The 20,747-nt window shown below is 35.6% G+C and overlaps 1 protein-coding gene across 10 annotated transcripts in view; it reads right to left on the minus strand.

Moving 5' to 3' along the window:
- Positions 1 to 20,747, minus strand: part of DLG1 (discs large MAGUK scaffold protein 1) — a 288,677-nt gene that overhangs the window by 48,880 nt on the left and 219,050 nt on the right. For all 10 annotated transcript variants that reach the window (XM_082625021.1, XM_082625022.1, XM_082625027.1 and 7 more), the window contains 2 exons: positions 5,578 to 5,692; positions 455 to 631 (listed from right to left, as the gene is read on the minus strand). In XM_082625021.1, the coding sequence (XP_082481147.1) occupies positions 455 to 631; positions 5,578 to 5,692 (292 nt within the window). The remainder of the gene's footprint in view (positions 1 to 454; positions 632 to 5,577; positions 5,693 to 20,747) is intronic.

A 20,747-nucleotide genomic window follows, 5' to 3' on the forward strand; every position in this document is an offset into this window, starting at 1 on the left:
GCAAGAAAACAGAGATGTGAAACACATTCTTAGATATTTCTAAAAATTTTGCATTTACTTAAAATGCTTTCATTTTTTAAGCCTAGAGGAGGCAATTCACACAATCAAAACCCCTGAAAATTTAGGTTTTAACACCATCTACATGGGAAAACTACAAAGGCTTTTAATTCTCTCTCCCTCCACTGGTATAGATGTATGGCACAGTGACTTAAAATATACTCATTTTGTTTTTAGCAACTAGTAGGAGCTTTAGAGAAATTTCTATTTGGGGGCATCATATTCTCTTACTATGTCATTGGTTACAACAAAAGGTGAACAAAATTAAATGGTTGTGAAACACAATATATAAAACTGAGCATAAAATCACCACTTCAGTAAAAGAAATTTAAAGAAACAGCAATTATTTATGTTGTCTGATTTTCAAGTGGTAAGACTGTAACAGACTTATATTTACCTGCGTTTACTGGGAATCACCCCAACTTCATCACTTTCACCATCTGGTGTAACCTGCCTGGCCTGCCACCATTCGTCATCAGAAGCATTAATAACATGGAGGATATCTCCAAATTTGAAGTTCAATCCCTGACTAGGAAGGCCACTGTCTTTAGTCTTGTCATAATCAAAAAGGGCCCTAGATTAAGAAGAAAAAAGTCCATAATTATTTCTTATATTATGAATATTAAATAAACAGGATCCTAAAAATATATATATAATCTGGGTAGATAATTAAACAATGTACCATGGTAGGCAGAATAATGCCAAGCTCAATTTTGTGTTATATTATTGGGTTGACCAAAAAGTTTGCTCGGGCTTTTCCGTGAGACGTTACAGAAAAGCCCGAACGAACTTTTCGGCCAACCCAATATAAGACAATGAGACTAAAAAGAAATAGCAAAATTAACTTGTTATGTTAATAGATATACTACCTTATTTCTCTCAATACTGTATGAGAAATTAAAAAAAATACTTTTAGTACAATCCAATGGCAACCTGTAATGAATTCTAAAATGAAGACAAATCTGGTCAGTTGTTCTAAATTAATAAAGTCAATATTAAAAGAGACTCTTCTCTTTATTTTGACTAGACACACTTGGGTAAACAAATTTCCTGACTGATCTGATTCACCATTTGTGGACTTTAAGACTAGATCAACAGAGTGATTATTTTCCCAGTTAACTATTCCTTTCATTTGTTCGTAAAACTATAATTAATAGGGTTTTCAGAGTCAATAACAATGATGAAAACTAACTACAGATGATGATGACTTTAACAGCTGCCAACCATTTTGGAAAAAATACTGTATTAATTTAATACAGTACTTGCAAAATGTTAGGAATATTTTAAAATTTGATAACAAGAAAATAGTGTCCTGATACTTAATTAGTGTACAATATTTAAACAAATTAAATTCTTTTTCTTTAACATCTTTATTGGAGTATAATTGCCTTAGAATGGTGACAAATTAAATTCTTATATTCAAAAAACCTCTAACAAGAGTACAGGAAGGATCCCAGGAATTACATTTATAATACAATTTATTCATTCTTTTGTTCTAATTTAATGGGAAATTAGGATACAAATCATATTCCTTTTCATGTTACCCAACTTTTAAGACTCTATCTCTTGAAGTAAAACTGAAGAGGGGTGAAATTATTTGATGGCTAAATGAATGAACTAGTTAATGGTTTTCAAATGTGTTCTTTCAAGACTTTTCAGTGGCTAACAGTGTGAAGGAAGTAGGTGAGAATTAAAAGTGGGAAGGCTTACTTAAACATATATTAAAACATATCCAATACATTGGATTTTATTTGAAGAAAGAATTCTACAACTGTAAGATAAAGATTATAAATGATATAAATGCGAAGTCATTACTTCAATAAACTCTGAATACTAAGGAAACGTCTTTCTACTGGAAAAATATAGTTAACGTCAAATAATACAAAGGTTTGATATAGTTAGTAATTTATTAAATATTTATTTTAAAAGGTAATTAAGTAGATATGGCTAAGATAAAGATGACAAAGATGATGAAGATACAAATAAACAGAATATAAAATAGCAAATAAAGTACCTTAAGAGGTAGAACAAATGCCACAGGATATTCAGAAAAGGGAAAATACTACATCTCAACATTTTTATTATCATAAATTAATCTTTTGAATTACAAAATCAACACAACTATATTACCGATGAGCAACGAAGAAATCACTCACAATCTCTACTCCCTATGTTAGCATTTAAACTTTGTCTTTTAGTACTCGGATTAATTAAAAGAAGGAACTCATGGAATACTTACTTGAGCTATTAATCATAAGAATATAATGAACACCTGTTAATCTACTCTCCAACCTAAGACTATACACAAAACTTTTATCAGTAACTTACATTCACCTATGTATTTTTCCCCTTGATACTGTTTCCCTCAGATTAAGAGTTAAGCACTATTAGAAGGTAACCACCATTCTGAATACAGTGTTTATTATTTCCTTGCTCCTTACCCTTTTTTGTTGGTTTGGTTTTATCACACACATATGGGATGACTAAGTAATTATGTATGATTTTACCTGTTTCAGAGCTTTATAAAAAGGTATCTTACTGTATGTAGTCTTTTGTAGCCTTAACTTTATTTTTACTTTTGAAATGAAAAATACATTTACTAAAAAGAACCATAAGACTTCTGGTTAACTATGGCAGATTGGCTACATGTATCTACAGGCATACCTCATTTTATTGTGCTTTACCTTATTGCACTTGCCAGATATTGTGTGTGTGTGGGGGGGGGTTTAACAAATTGAAGGTTTTGTGGCAACCCTGTGTTGGGTTGGCATAACCCTGTGGTAATCCCAAGTCTACTGGTGTCATTTTTCTGACATTTGCTCACTGCATGTCTCTATGTCACATTTTGGTAATTCTCCCGATATTTCAAACTTTTTCATTATTATTATATTTATTATGGTGATCTTTAACGTTACTATTGTAATCATTTTGGTGCATCACGAACCATGCTCTTATAAGATGGTACCTTAATTGATAAATGTGTGTCCTGACTGCTCTACCAACTGGCCCTTCCCCATCTCCCTCCCATCTCCTTGGGACTCCCTATTCCTTGAGACACAACAATATTGAAATTAGGCCCTACAATGGCCTCTAAATGTTCACATGAAAGGAAGAGTCACAGGTCTCTCACTTTAAATCAGCTAGAAATGGTTAAGCTTAGTGAGGAAGGCATGTTGAAAGCCAAGATAGGCCAAAAACTAGGCTTCTTGCATCAAACGGTTAGCTAAGTAGAAAAAAAATGAAAGTGCTACTTGAGTAAACACAGGAATAATAAAGTGAAACAGCTTTACTGCTGATACTGAGAAAGTTTTAGTGGTCTGGATAGATGATCAAACCAGCCACAACGTTCCTTTAAGCCAAAGGGTAATCCAGAGTAAGGCCCAAACTCTCTTCAATTCCATGAAGGCTGAGAGAGGTGAGGAAGCTGCAGAAAAGTTCAAAGCTAGCAGAGGTTGGTTCATAAGGTTTCAGGAAAGAAGCAATCTCCGTAACATAGAAGTGCAAGGTAAAGCAGCAAGTGCTGATGTAGAAGCTGCAACAAGTTATCCAGAAGATCTAAATAAGTAATGAAGGTGGTTACACTAAACAACAGATTTTTGATGTGGACAAAACAGCCTTATAGATGCCATCTAGAACTTTCATAGCTAGAGAGAAGTCAATGCCAGGCTTCCAAGCTTCAAAGGGCAGGCTGACTCTCTTGTTAGGGGCTAATGCAGCTGGTGAGTTTAAGATAAGCCATGCTCATTTACCATTCTGAAAATCCTACGGCTCTTAAGAATTATGCTAAATCTACTCTGCCTGTGCTATAAAAATGAAACAACAAAGCCTGGGTGACAGCACATTTGTTTACAACATGGTTTACTGAATATTTTAAGAACACTGTTGAGACCTACTGCTCAAAAAATTTTTTTTCTTTCAAAATATTATACTGCTCATTGACAATGTACCTGGTCACCCAAGAGCTTTGATGGAAGTGTAAAATGAGATTAATGCTGTTTTCATGACTGCTAAGACAACTTCCATTCTGTAGCTCATGGATCAATGAGTAATTCTGACTTTCAAGACTTACTAGTGATAGTGATTCCTCTGATGGATCTGGACAAAGTAAATTGAAAACCTCCCATAAAGGATTCACTATTCTAGATGCCATTAAGAACATTGGTGATTCATGGAAGAGGTCAAAATATCAATATTAACAGGAGTTTGCAAGAAGTTGATTCCAATCCTCACTGATGACTTTGAGGGGTTTGAGACCTCAGCGGAGGAAGTAACTACAGATGTGCACCCACTCCTGGTGAAGATGCTGTGAAGATTATTGAAATGACAACAAGGGATGGAAATATTACATCAACTTATTTGATAAAGCAGCAGCAGGATTTGAGAGAGCTGAGTGCAATTTTGAAAGAAGTTGATTGTGGGTAAAATGCTGTCAAATTGCCTTGCATGCTACAGAGAAACTGTTCATGAACGGAAGAGTCAGTCAGTTTGCAAACTTCACTGGTGTCTTATTTTTAGGAAACTGCCACAGCCACCCCAACCTCCAGCAACACAACCCTGATCAGTCAGCAGTCATCAATATGGAGGCAGGACCATCCATCAGCAAAATAAAACTATGACTTGCGTAAGGCTCATTGGTGGTTAGCATTTTTAGCAATAAAATATTTTTAAATTGAGGTATGTATTTTTTTAAAAGACATAATTCTATTGCACATTTAACAGACTACAGTATAGTACAAACATAACTTTTATATACACTGGGAAACCAAAAAATTCGTGACCCGCTTTACTGTGATATTCACTGTATTGCAGTGGTCTGGAACTAAACCTGCAATATCTCTGAGGTAATGCTTGTATTTCCTTTCCGTCCTGAAACTCACTAAAATGACACCACCACCACCACCACCACCGAAAACAAATACAAAAGAGAGATGACAACAGGGAGGAAAGAGAGTTTAACATGGTTTTGAATGACGGTAAACTTAGCAGAGTAGAGGAAGCTCTAAGTGGGGTGCCTGAAGAGAAGGATATTGAAACAAGATTTACTCCACGAGACCCTAGAAATGCTCACAAATTAGAGGTGTACACTATCCAGGTAGGCAGACATAAATTACTGCCGTGAAAACAGAACTGGTGGAAATTACTATAGAAATTAAATGTTACTCAAATGAAGAATATTTTATTATAAAAAGATACAGGTAAACACAAGTGTTGGATGATATGACATATCAAGCTACACTCGTCACCCAGTAAAATATCAACTTAAAAAATTTTCTGGTTTGTATTTATTTTGTCTTTCTTTATCATACTATTATTATTCAAGAGGTTATATAACTTTCATTAATAAAATTATAATAATACTCCAACTCCTGAAAGACACACTATCAGGAAATCAATCATAAAAAAACATTTCCTTGGTTTGCAATACACTTTTCTACAGTAAAACTAAGTCATGGTGAAAAACCTGAAAGAATCTGCATGCATGCATAAAGACTGCAATAATGAGAAATTTAAAAAATTTACCTGACATAGAGGGATCGCTTCTGGCTAGTTCGAAGAGAACCTGAACCTGAACTAATGCTACTATTCATCATCTGCTCCCGTAAGTCATGTATTTTGGCTTCAAAACGACTGTATTCTGATGGAAGAAAAAAGAGAAATAAATTCATATTTTATATTCTAAAAAAACAAATTACTTGAAGATAAAGTATTAAATATGTAAGCTGTCTTATAATTGATTAAATGTGGTCAGAACCTTAAAAGAGTAATCTATACAAGATTTTGCCCAATATGCAAATTTTAAAACTTAACAATCTCTAAGTGCACCATGAATTAGAACTGGTTGAAAATAGTATTTTCAGTATGCTATTTTAAAGTTCGTATCACATTTAATAAAGGACAATTTCCATGCATCAAATAGCAGTATCAATTTTACTGTCGAATTTAACTGTAAATTTTAAAAAGTAGGATTTATTCTAATTTTTATACTTAAAAAAAGCCTAAATAATGTATACTAGATGCTTTGTTTACTGACTTTTTCTGTGAAGAAATCAGCTAATCCTGTATTTTCAAATTATAGAACTTGTGCAGGGTCAATAATATGCGAAAAATATGCCTTAGTAAGTTAATAAATGAAATTAAATTTACTTCAACTCATTTTATAATTTATAAATTTTCAAAATGTTAAAATAAGATGCACAAAAGCAATCTGAAGGAATAAACATTTTATTTAAGATACTTTTTATACAAAAACAAATATGATTTTGAAGATGGACTATTTTAAACTATATCATACATTAAAAGCTACCAAACCTATTAATAACAAAAAGTTTAAGCACTTTTTCAAAAATACTGCAATTACACGGTTATACACACTTATACCTTTTTCTCTATTTACAATAAACAACTAACAGACAAGTCAGATTTCATTAGATTTTTTAATAAAACTAGTCTTATAGCAAGAGCAAGTAACTTGTCTGGAGCGTGTGTAGTTTAAGGAGACAAAGTAAGAGTAAGCATGACTATTGCTGAGTTGCTCTTCCTTTCACCACCGTCATCAAGCTTGTTTTCTGGATACCAAGATTAAGGAATTGAAGCAACAATTCATCAAAAAACTCAGAAATATTTAAATGCTCACAATAATATGTAATAAAATATTCTTTTATTGCCCTTTAAAAATATAATAGAAAATTTAAAGTATAAACATTAGTAGACTGATTCGTAAAAATGAATCCCTGACAATTCAACAATTATCAACTCATGGCAAATCTTTAGTCTATGTAGACACAGCTAAGATACAGACAGATTGATGGATGAAGATAAAGATTAAAAATATGAAGTGAATCCTGAGTTTATACTGGTTCTTCTAATTAAAAGTTAGGGTCATTAGGTTTTTACTTAATCTCTTCTTACTTTATATGCTTCCTTGCATATGAAGAATCCTGGTTCTCAAGACACTGGGGATAACAGAATTAGAGGACCCATCACGACTTACTTGTTTTAACCCATATTATATTCACAACAGTCTTAAAATAATACCAAAACTACAACCATGACATGATTACTAAAAACAGTTAACTACCTTTTCTAGTTCTTTTTATCTTTGGAGTATGGCTTATTAGGAATATACAGTTGAATACTGTATATTCTGGGAATAGTTCCTTCCTAGGTGTTAAGGCTGCCAGCTGGATATACATCCAGGTTCATTTGTTCATTTTAATTTTCAACTTCAATTTTTAGGGGTTGCTTTTTACATTTTTCATTGTTTTTATAGGTAGGTAAAACAGTTCCAAAGTCAAATCTATAAAACAAGGATATCAAACAAGAATATCCCTCTCTCCCTATCCTACTCTGTCCTGGTCATTATAAACATTTAAAGAAATATTTATACTGCCACTTTTAATAATACAAGTAAACATATATGTAACAAACAAGTATGTTTATATTTATTCTATATTAATATATGTATATTTAAACTATACATATATTTTATAATTATGTATATGTACACACACATATATGTATTGTTCCTCCTTCTTTAATAAAGAGTAACATACACATTTCTCCACATTGCTTATTTTATTTTTTAAAATTAATTAATTTATTATTTTTGCTGTGTTGGGTCTTTGTTTCTGTGCAAGGGCTATCTCTAGTTGTGGCAAGCGGGGGCCACTCTTCATCACGGTGAGCGGGCCTCTCACTGTCGCGGCCTCTCTTGTTGCAGAGCACAGGCTCCAGACGCGCAGGCTCAGTAGTTGTGGCTCACGGGCCTAGTTGCTCCACGGCATGTGGGATCCTCCCAGACCAGGGCTTGAACCCGTTTCCCCTGCATTAGCAGGCAGATTCTCAACCACTGCGCCACCAGCGAAGCCCTGCTTATTTTATTTAATAATAAGTAGTCTTATTGCAGTAATAGTAAGAATGCTCCATAGCAGCATATACAGATGTCCCTCATTCTTTTTTTTATAGCTATATGGTTTTACTTCTAACCTCTATCTCTTTGTTACAACAAGATTCTATATAGGGTTAGATTTTGCTTTACTAGCAAACCTGAAAATTGTTTTCTTGTAACAATTAAGCTGAATTAACTTTTGATATAATTGAAGTTGTGTGATCTCCAGTTCTATTCATTCTATTTTATGTTTTATATTTTATGTTCATATGTTGAATATATATATATATATACATGACTTTTATACACATAGCTTGTGGCAGATTATATATTCCAAAGATGCCTGGCATCCCACATGTTCTTGTACTATGTGACCTTGCCATTCCCCGAACAAGAGGTGGAGTCTAATCCCCTTCTTGAATTTGGGCTTATGACTCAATTGAATTTGAATCTGGTCTTATGACTCAATTGTAAGCAAGTGAATGTGGTAGAAACGATCATATGTGACTTTCTAGGTTACATCAGAAGAGTCCATGGAACATTTGCCTGGTTCTTATGGGATGCTTGATCTGGAGGAAGCCAGACACCATGTAAGAAGTCTAACTACTCTCAAAGCACCACTCTTCAGAGGTCATGTGATAGTTCTCTGAGCCCAAACTTCTAGCTGGTGCCAACAAAGTCCCAAGATAAGGGGAGTGAAGCCATTTTGGACCTTCCAAAGCAGCTCATCCATCAGCTGAATCCCATTAAGTGACCTCGGTCTACGCCACAAGGACCATACAAGCCAAAATTCTGGCTGAATTCCTAACATAGTGAATCCATAAAATGACTGTTGTTTTAATCCACTGAGCTTTAGGGGTGGTTATGAAGTAATAGCAACTAGAACACAGTTTCACTGTGCAGTCTATTTGTTCATATATACATACACGTATATACATACACACACACACACAAGGACAAGCCTTCCTAAATTTATATATATATATATACACGCACACATGCACACTAGATTCCTAAACAAGGGATCATATTATATGAATACATAAAATATTTATATAAAATTTATATTTTAATAAATGTTTATAAAACACTTATAAACATTTATATATACTTAATAAAATTTAAATATTTATAAAAGTAAATATATAAATATAAAATTAGGAAGCTTTATTCTGTTGTTCTAATGATAACTCTTGGTTTGGCTTTTGGTCCCCTACTATGAGCAATCTCCCCAGATCTATTTTGAAATATTATCCTTTTATATTAATAACTTCAAAGCAATCAGAAAGTTTATTCTAATTTCTTTTATCCTGCTGCGTTGGGTCTTCATTGCTGCATGCGGGCTTTCTCTAGTTGCGGTAAAGGGGGGCTACTCTTTGTTGCAGTGCGTGGGTTTCTCATTGCAGTGGCTTCTCTTGTTGCAGAGCGTGGGCTCTAGGTGTACAGGCTTCAGTAGTTGCAGCACGTGGACTCAGCAGTTGCAGCATGCAGGCCCTAGAGCACGCGGGCTTCAGCAGATGCGGAGCATGGGCTCAGTAGTTGTGGCTTGCAGGCTCTAGAGCGCAGGCTCAGTAGTTGTCGTGCGCGGGCTTAGTTGCTCCACGGCATGTGGGATCCTCCCGGACCAGGGTTTGAACCCGTGTCCCTTGCATTGGCAGCTGGATTCTTAACTACTGCACCACCAGGCAAGTCCTTCTATTTTCACATTACCTACAATTCTACCCCCATTTTCTGATAACTGCATTTTTTCCAAACTGTCATAGCATACAGTTTTTCATATTATACATTCTTTTCCTTATAACTATCTTAATTACTAACACCAGTCTTTATGTTAGCATCTCTTCCATTTTTGGTGTCTGAAGTTTGTTCTTTCTCCTCAGGAAGGGTTTATGTGAACAATATCATCCTAATTCTCTGTTGATACATTTGACTGCAGTCTTTATATTTCAAGCCTGTTTGATTCACAGTTTCTTTCTTTGATTCTTAACTATGTTGACTCCATTGTCTCTTATAAACGATGGAGGATGAAGTTCTGATGACAACCTCATTTTCTTTTCTTTAAAAAAACATTTTTTGGGGGCCTGGAATTTCACCAAATTTTTTCTCTTAATTCCAATAATTTTATTAGAATGTTTCTCAGTGATGGTTATTACCTTAGGTACCTGGATTGTCCTTTTGATATGTAGCTTAAATTATTATTATTTTTAATTTCAGAAAAGTTTTCTTGTTTATATATTTTTATTATTTGTTTTGTTGTACTGTTTTGGTTTTTTCCTATGAGACTATTATATGCATGTTGAATATTCTCTGCCTACTTTCTACATCTGTCACTCTCAAACCCTTTCTTATTCTTTTTAAAAAATTAATATATTTTTAAAGATTGAAGCAATCACAAACTTTTTCCTGAACCGTTTGAGAGTAACATGCTACTCTGATGTCACTCTTGAATTCTCAGTGTGTAATGCCTACAAATAAAGATATTTTCTTATACAATCACAAAACCATCAAAATCAAGAAAGCAATGTTAATACATTACTACATCTAATGCTCACATCCTACTGAAGCTTCCCCAATAATGTCCTTAATAGCAAAAGGATCCATTCTGAAATCATGAGTTATATCAGAGCATATAGGCATTAAAATTGTCATGTTTTTAAAGTCTCCTCCAGTCAGAGCAGTTTCTCAGTCTCTCCTTGACTTTGTAATCTTGCTACTGTTGAAAATTAGAGGCCAATTATTTTGTAGAATGTCCCTTTAGATTTACCCCCACATGATTAGTCCTGCAACTTTGGCAGGAATGTCACAGAAGAGACGTATGTTCTTTTCAATGCACCCTACCAGGTGGTATACATTTTTGATTTGTCCCATTACTGATGCTATAAATTTTCAGCACTTGATGAAGGTTGTGTCTGCCAGGTTTCTCTACTGCAAAATTACTTTTTTTCCATTTGCAAATAGCAAGTTATTGAAACCATGTACACATCTCCATTCTCATCAAACTTTCAATTAATTCATTTATTTATATTAGTAAAGACCCATGATATCTTAGTTTATTCAGTGGATTACTATCAGGTATTATTATCATCAATTTGATGTTCAAATTGTTCTCAATTTGGCCAGTGGGAACTCTTTCAAATTGGATTATGTGCCCTTTGACATGCCCCCATCATTCCTTGAGCACTTCCTTGCTTTCTGGAATAAAATATTACAGAGTAATCTAATATTACAGAGTAATCTGTAATATTTCCCTGGCCCACTCCTGGAACAGGCCATTTATCCAAACAGCCTTGGTAATTTAGATGGGGAATAGTATTTAGAAGCTAAGATCTGAGGCTTCGGTGTGCTCATTGCTACTGGGGTGGCATTGAGCCCAGGCCTTCTCAGTGGATAGAGCCAGGGAATTACATATATATATATATGTAAAATAGATACACATTTATAACTATATGTTTATATTATGTAAACTGAAAATAATATGTTCATAAAAATTTCTCCAATTCTAATCTAATAATATATGGTCTATATTTAGTTTTCTTCTTTTCAATATTTATAACTCTCTTCTCCAACACTGAAAATCACAGACAACATTACCCTTAAAATATATATTCCTTTGATCAATCTCTCTGTATGTAACTAGCCTTCTACTTCTAGTACCATCGACTTTCCAGACTGGCCTCTGACCAGTCCTATGTGTAACCATCTCACTCTGCTCAGGCTCCAACTCCTCACACCAGGACAGTTGCTTGTGTGGAAGCCCTCATCATGGTTAAGTCCTAACGGTTTACCATAGATGTCCCCCACCTTCCCAGCCCTGCAATGCACATAATTACCTTGCTATGCTTCACCTAATGGCTTTAATACAAAATTGATCAGGATGTGGAAGGGAAAGAACTCTTTATTTTTGATTTTTAAAAATTCTTTTTTACCTACCTGCTTTAAATAACTATTGTGTACTCCTTCTAGTTAAACTTAATTTTTGAAATAGAATTTTTCTTTATTTTTATAATTTCCTGAGTTCTATTAACTCATTTATATTGTTCTTCCATATATTCATTTTCCTTTAACTTGTTTTGCAATATTAGGTTATACTTTTCATTTGTTTTGTGGGCATGTCTTTCTGGCATACTTTCATTGTAGAGACATTATTCTGATTCTTATTTTCATTTTTCAAATAGGTTTCCATTGGATTCAATCTTGATCCTTTTCTGTTGTTCATTTTTATGAGAAATTAGTTTTCCTGAACTTTTTTAGGTAAGAGTATTGCATCAGGATGGCTTTTCTATCTCCACAGCTCTAAAACTCCCTTTTGCTGTTACTGTCAAGTGTTCAAAGATATATCTCATATACTGTGAGATCTTCTGGCTTTCTTTCCCCCCACTCATCTGGACTTTCTATGTCCTTTGGCTCTATTATCCCTATCCTGCTCAATTTGGATTTTATTCCTAGTAATTGTTCCTTGGTGTGGGGCTTTGAACTAAAAGGGAGCTATAGCTGGTTAATTGTGTCATGGGGCTCAGACTGCTCCAGCTTCTTCACACCTTATTGCAGATCCCTTGCACTCACATGTAGATTGTGCAAAAACCCTTATAGTTTCAGAGGCAGCTCTCAATAGATCCACTTCGTTTTTTAAATGAGTACAGATAGGCTTTTGGGCTTCTTCTACTGCTTCTCCGGGTACAGATGCTGATATCATGGGGTCTTACAGCTGCTGACAGCTTGTTTATACCTATTGAGGTTCATGGGGATAACTTTTCATCTGGTTTTGCTATCTTAATTTTATTCTGGGGGTGGGGAGTGGGGAGTTCTGGGCAATTCAGTTTTTGGTTTTTCTTTGCAATTCAGTTTTAAATCTATCTTATTTTTTTTTAAGATTTGAATTTTTATTTATTTATTTATTTATTTTAAAAACACCTTTATTAGAGTATAATTGCTTTACAGTGGTGTGTTAGTTTCTGCTGTATAACAAACTGAATCAGCTATACATACACATACGTCCACATAACTCCTCCCTCTTGCCTCTCCCTCCCACCCTCCCTATCTCACCCATCTAGGTGGACACAAAGCACCAAGCTGATCTCCCTGTGCTATGCAGCTGCTTCCCACTAGTGATCTATTTTACATTTGGTAGTGTATATATGTCCATGCCACTCTTTTACTTCATCCCAGCTTACATTTCCCCCTCCCCATGTCATGAAATCCATTCTTTATGTCTGCGTCTTTATTCCTGTCTTGCCCCTAGGTTCTTTAGAACCTTTTTTTTTTTTTAGATTCCATATGTATGTGTTACCATATGGTATTTTTCTCTTTCTGACTTACTTCACTCTGTATGACAGTCTCTAGGTCCATCCACCTCACTACAAATAACTCAATTTCATTCCTTTTATGGCTGAGTAATATTCCATTGTATATATGTGCCACATCTTTTTTATCCATTCATCTGTCGATGGACACTTAGGTTGCTTCCATGTCCTGGCTATTGTAAATAGAGCTGCAATGAACATTGTGGTACATGACTCTTTTTGAATTATGGTTTTCTCAGGGTATATGCCCAGTAGTGGGATTGCTGGGTCATATGGTAGTTCTATTTTTAGTTTTTTAAGGAACCTGCATACTGTTCTCCATAGTGGCTGTATCAATTTACATTCCCACCAACATTGCAAGAGGGTTCCATTTTCCCCACACCCTCTCCAGCATTTATTGTTTGTAGATTTTTGGATGATGGCCATTCTGACTGGTGTGAGGTGATACCTCATTGTAGTTTGGATTTGCATTTCTCTAATGATTAGTGATGTTGAACATCCTTTCATGTGTTTGTTGGCAAACTGTATGTCTTCTTTGGAGAAATGTTTGTTTAGGTCTTCTATCCATTTTTGGATTGAGTTGTTTGTTTTTCTGATATTGAGCTGCTTGTAAATTTTGGAGATTAATCCTGTGTCAGATGCTTCATTTGCAAATATTTTCTCCCATTCTGAGGGTTGTCTTTTCATCTTGTTTATGGTTTCCTTTGCTGTGCAAAAGCTTTTAAGTTTCATTAGGTTCCATTTATTTTTGTTTTTACTTCCATTTCTCTAGGAGGTGGGTCAAAAGGATCTTGCTATGATTTATGTCATAGAGTGTTCTTCTGCCTAGGTTTTCCTCTAAGAATTTTACAGTGTCTGGCCTGAGATTTAGGTCTTTAATCCATTTTGAGTTTATTTTTGTATATGGTGTTAGAGTGTGTTCTAATTTCATTCTTTTACATGTAGCTGTCCAGCTTTTCCAGCACTGGGAAAGAGGCTGTCTTTTCTCCACTGTATATTCTTGCCTCCTATATCAAAGACAAGGTGACCATATATGTGTGGGTTTATCTCTGGGCTTTCTATCCTGTTCCATTGAGCTTTATTTCTGTTTTTGTGCCAGTACCATACTGTCTTGATGACTGTAGCTTTTTAGTGTAGTCTGAAGTCAGGGAGCCTGATTCCTCCAGCTCCGTTTTTCTTTCTCAAGATTGCTTTGGCTATTCGGGGTCTTTTGTGTTTCCATACAAATTGTGAAATGTTTTGTTCTAGTTCTGTGAAAAATGCCATTGGTAGTTTGATAGGGATTGCACTGAATCTGTAGATTGTTTTGGGTAGTACAGTCATTTCCACAATGTTCATTCTTCCAATTCAAGAACATGGTATATCTCTCCATCTGTCTGTAGCATCTTTAATTTCCTTCATCGTCTTATAGTTTTCTGCATACAGGTCTTTTACTTTTTCTTTTCTGATTTAGATTCCTTTTATCTTTTTCTTCTGATTGCTGTGGCTAAAACTTCCAAAACTATGTTGAATAATACTGGTGAGAGTGGGCAACCTTGCCTTGTTCCTGATCTTAGTGGAAATGGTTTCAGTTTTTCACCACTGAGAACAATGCTGGCTGTGGTTTTGTCATATATGGCCTTTATTATGTTGAGGTAAGTTCCTTCTATGCCTACTTTCTGGAGGGTTTTTATTATAAACGGGTGTTGAATTTTGTCGAAAGCCTTTTCTGCATCTATTGACAGGATCATATGAGTTTTCTCCTTCAATTTGTTAATACGGTTTATCACACTGATTGATTTGCATATACTGAAGAATCCTTGCATTCCTGGGATAAACCCCACTTGATCATGGTGTATGATCCTTTTAATGTGCTGTTGGATTCTGTTTGCTAGAATTCTGTTGAGGATTTTTGCATCTATGTTCATCAGTGATATTGGCCTGTAGTTTTCTTTCTTTGTGACATCTTTGTCTGGTTTTGGCATCAGGGTTATGGCCTCGTAGAATGAGTTTGGGAGTGTTCCTCCCTCTGCTATATTTTGGAAGAGTTTGAGAAGGATAGGTGTTAGCTCTTCTCTAAATGTTTGATAGAATTCGCCTGTGAAGGCATCTGGTCCTGGGCTTTTGTTTGTTGGAAGATTTTTAATCACAGTTTCAATTTCAGTGCTTGTGATTGGTCTGTTTATATTTTCTATTTCTTCCTCGTTCAGTCTTGGAAGGTTGTGCTCTTCTAAAAATTTGTTCATTTCTTCCAGGTTGGCCATTTTATTGGCATATAGTTGCTTGTAGTAATCTCTCATGTTCCTTTGTATTTCTGCAGTGTCAGTAGTTACTTTTCGTTTTTCATTTTTAATTCTATTGATTTGAGTCTCCTCCCTTGTTTTCTTGATGAGTGTGGCTAATGGTTTATCAGTTATGTTTATCTTCTCAAAGAACCAGCTTTTAGTTTTATTGATCTTTGCTATCGTTTCCTTTATTTCTTTTTCATTTATTTCTAATCTGATCTTTATTATTTCCTTCCTCCTGCTAACTTTGGGGTTTTTTTTGTTCTTCTTTCTCTAATTGCTTTAGGTGTAAGGTTAGGTTGTGTATTTGAGATGTTTTTTGTTTCTTGAGGTAGGATTGTATTGCTATAAACTTCCCTCTTGGAAATGCTTTTGCTGCATCCCATAGGTTTTGGGTCATCGTGCTTTCATTGTCATTTGTTTCTAGGTATTTTTTGATTTCCTCTTTGATTTCTTCAGTGATCTCTTGCTTATTTAGTGGTGTATTGTTTAGCCCCCATGTGTTTGTATTTTTTACAGATTTTTTTCCTGTAATTGACATCTAGTCTCATAGTGTTGTGGTCAGAAAAGATACTTGATACGATTTCAATTTTCATAAATTTACCAAGGCTTAATTTGTGACCCAAGATATGATCTATCCTGGAGAATGTTCCATGAGCACTTGAGAAGAAAGTGTAATCTGCTGTTTTTGGATGGAATGCCCTATAAGTATCAATTAAATTCATCTTGTTTAATGTATCATCTAAAGCTCGTGTTTCCTTATTTATTTTCATTTTGGATGATCTGTCCATTGGTGAAAGTGGGGTGTTAAAGTCCCCTACTATGATTGTGTTACTGTCGATTTCCCCTTTTATGGCTCTTAGTATTTGCCTTATGTATTGAGGTGTTCCTATGTTGGGTGCAATAAATATTTAGAATTGTTATATCTTCTTCTTGGATTGATCCCTTGATCATTATGTAGTGTCCTTCTTTGTCTCTTGTAATAGTGTTCATTTTAAAGTCTATTTTGCCTGATATGAGAATTGCTACTCCAGCTTTGACTTCCGTTGGCATGGAATATCTTTTTCCATGCCCTCACTTTCAGTCTGAATGTGTCCCTAGGTCTGAAGTGGGTTTCTTGTAGACACCATTTATACGGGTCTTGTTTTTGTATCCATTCAGCCAGTCTATGTCTTTTGGTTGGAGCATTTAATCCATTTACGTTTAAGGTAGTTATCAATATGTATGTTCTTAATTGTCATTTTCTTAATTGTTTTGGGTTTATTATTGTAGGTCTTTTACTTCTGTTGTGTTTCCTGCCTAGAGAAGTTCCTTTAGCTTTTGTTGTAAAGCTGGTTTGGTGGTGCTGCATTCTCTTAGCTTTTGCTTGTCTGTAATGGTTTTAATTTCCCCATCGAATCTGAATGAGATCCTTGCTGGGTACAGTAATCTTGGTTGTAGGTTTTTCCCTTTCATCACTTTAAATATGTCCTGCCACTCCCTTCTGGCTTGCAGCTTCTGTTGAAAGATCAGCTATTAACCTTATGGGATTCCCTTGTATGTTATTTGTTGCTTTTCCCTTGCTGCTTTTAATATTTTTTTCTTTGTATTTAATTTTTGATAGTTTGATTAGTATGTGTCTTGGTGTGTTTCTCCTTGGATTTATCCTGTATGGGACTCTCTGCGCTTCCTGGCCTTAACTATTTCCTTTCCCATATTAGGGAAGTTTTCAACTATAATCTCTTCAAATATTTTCTGAGTCCCTTTCTCTTTCTCTTCTTCTTCTGGGACCCCTATAATTCGAATGTCGGTGCATTTAATGTTGTCCCAGAGGTCTCTGAGACTGTCCTCCATTCTCATTTTTCTTTATTCTGCTCTGTGGTAGTTATTTCCACTATTTTATCTTCCAGGTCATCTATCCGTTCTTCTGCCTCAGTTATTCTGCCATTGATTCCTTCTGGAGAATTTTTAACTTCATTTACTGTGTTGTTCATCATTGTTTGTTTGCTCTTTAGTTCTTCTAGGTCCTTGTTAAACGTTTCTTGTATTTTCTCCGTTCTATTTTCAAGATTTTGGATCATGTTTACTATCATTACTCTGAATTCTTTCTCAGGTAAACTGCCTATTTCCTCTTCATTTGTTTGGTCTCGTGGGTTTTTACCTTGCTCCTTCATCTGCTGTGTTTCTCTGTCTTCTTATTTTGCTTAACTTACTGTGTTTGGGGTCTCCTTTTCACAGGCTGCAGGTTTGTAGTTCCCGTTGTTTTTGGTGTCTGCCCCCAGTGGCTAAGGTTGGTTCAGTGGGTTGTGTAGGCCTTCTGGTGGAGGGGACTGGTGCCTGTCTTCTGGTGGGCAGGACCGCGTCCAGTGGTGTGTTTTGGGGTGTCTGTGACCTTATTATGATTTTAGGCAGCCTCTCTGCTAATGGGTGGGGTTGTGTTCCTGTCTTGCTAGTTGTTTGGCATAGGGTGTCCTGCACTGTAGCTTGCTGGTTGTTGAATGAAGCTGGGTCTTAGCGTTGAGATGGAGATCTCTGGGAGAGCTTTCGCCATGTGATATTACATGGAGCCGGGAGGTCTCTGGTCAGAGGCACAGGCCTGACACCCAGCCGGAGCACCAAGACCCTGTAAGCCACATGGCTGCTAGTGTTGGAGGGTCTCCTGCAGAGGCAGGGGTTGGCTGTGTTTCACCGCGGGGACAAGAACACTGGCAGAAGTTCTGGGAAGTAGTCCTTGGCATGAGCCCTCCCGGAGTCCACCATTAGCCCCATCAAAGAGCCTGTCTAATTTTATTTTTAATAATGACCATGTTGGGACTTCCCTGGTGGTGCAGTGGCTAAGAATGCTCCTGCCAATGCAGAGGACACAGGTTCGAGCCCTGGTCCAGGAAGATCCCACATGCCACGGAACAACTAAGCCTGTGCACCACAACTACTGAGCCTGTGCTCTAGAGCCCACAAGCCACAACTACTGAGCCCACGTGCCACAACTACTGAAGCCCGCACCCTAGAGCCCATGCTCTGCAACAAAAGAAGCCATGGCAATGAGAAGCCTATGCACTGCAATGAGAGTAGCCCCCACTTGCCACAACTAGAGGAAGCCTGCACACAGCAATGAAGACCTAACACAGCCAAAAATAAATAAATAAATTTATATATAAAAAAATGACCATGTTTAATGACTAGTTTGCAAAATTCCTGAAAGTTTAACTGACCCTTGTAAGCCAGTACATCACTGCACTTATTCAAGTAACTTCTGTGATCCTTTAGTTCTCTGAGTTCCCAGTTTCCATTCACTTTTTGTTTGATAATTCCTTACTGCCTCAGCAGCACTTTGATGCTTTTAATAAGATGTTCATTATATTTCACGTAGCATTATTAGTTGTTTTCAGCCATTTTGCCAATTGAATTAACCAAAGTCCTAGTGATTTAAAATATTCTACATTTTCGAAATTTTAAAACTTTCTGTAAAAAGATCACATTACCTTATTTTATAGTGAGGCAAAAAATGTTCTTTCCTAAGAACTAAGTTACTACAAAGCAGTTACAGTCTCAGGTAGTCAACATTTAAGATATTGGAGACCTAAACTCAATTCCTGATAATTTCTTAAATATGTGCCTTATTTATTTTGTTCACTCTGTTCAGATTTTCATATTTATGGTCTTTACTTACTATTAATAATTCCTCATAACCATCTGTCTCTCTGTTCCGAGATCCTTCAATACTTTCCTCAAAGTTACTTTTCCTTTAAGCCTTCCATTTCATTCACATAGCTAAGATACCCATCTTTTCCTTTTGTTTCAATCAATTCATACTTTCAGCTCTAACAATTTCCACCTTATACCCATCCTGTGTACCCTTTCTTATATTTTATTTTGGAGGAAGAGTCTCATTTCTTTTTTTCTGCTAAGTCATTTGCACCCCTCTTCTAGAAATTACACCACAACTCATTTCAGGAAAGCTACCATTGGAGAGAGCTAAAATGTTACCTAAGAGATAATCTCCACTAAGCATTTCAGAAATTCCTGAACCAAACTGTATTTCCTGTCATGAAATATATTAGGGAGTCTCTGAACTATCGGCTGTAAGTTAAATAATATGTTTATGGTTATAAGAGGAGAGAAAATGTTTAATAGCGAACTTTCTGCATTTTATTCCGTTTTCAAATTCTCATCTTAGTTTGCACCTCCACACTTCAAGTGAAAAGATGGAGGAAAGCAGGGGGCAGAAGAGTGGGGAGAAATTTTACCTCCCCCAATTTCTTTGAAACTCGCAATCCCAACTATGAAGAATAAAACTCATTTATACTCTATAATGAAATATATTAATTAAATACACAGTTAACATCTGAGAGCAACAAATATCAGAGAATGGATATTACGACTGGTCTAAATAAGAAAAATGGAAAGTTTCTGAGTAAGAAGTCAGGCTGGTTGTTTTAAGTAGTTAGGAGAGGGGAGAAAGATACAGGAAGGAAAGTAAGATACTGAAAAAATTAATTAGGAACCTGCTACAGAAAACCACTTTAAGAGATGACGTATGTTTGCAAAGAAATGCCACTAATCCAATACAACCTCCCCATTCAGTCTCCAGACTCTCTTTGGTTGTTACCAAAAGTAATTATGAAAATAAAATGAGAAGATGGGTTAAAACTCCATCTCTGCAACTCACATTTAAATTAAACCTTTGAAACACAGAAAAGTGGCTCTGGCCAAACCTCTCAGCTTTTCTAGACTTCAGTCACTTGAAGATTAGGGACAGTAACACCAATCTCAAAGATTTTTTTTCTTCTTACAAAAATGAAATGAAAATACCTCACAAGTTTAAGACATGTTCAATGGGAAACAGAACATACATTTAATATAAGTTTAATTCTTTCCCTTTGCTTTTTTTCCTTTATAATATCAATATAATTAATATTTTCTGAACCAAAAAATAAGGTCTGGAAGTTGGTATAGTATACTTGAGGAACACTGAGATAAAACATTTTTGAGTTTAGGGCTTTTTTGTGAAGGGAGGTAGCTTTAATGTGTAGTTAAGAGGTGTTCAAGGTGTGGGGACCACTTGGAACCCCAGAGTTGTCACAGAGATTATTTTACGCTGAAGACATCTGAGGTTCAACAAATGTAGAAAAAAGCCTTCTTAGAGTTTCCCTTATCTGATTAAAAGGAGCAACTTCTGGGAACGAGGCTATTGTAAATCTCCTCTTGGGGAGCTTTATGGCCTTGAAGAAGATGGAAAGACCACTCACAGTGTAGAGA

This window comes from Mesoplodon mirus, assembly GCF_964341445.2.
Source record: "Mesoplodon mirus genome assembly, chromosome: 6".
Taxonomy (NCBI): Eukaryota; Metazoa; Chordata; class Mammalia; order Artiodactyla; family Ziphiidae; genus Mesoplodon; species Mesoplodon mirus.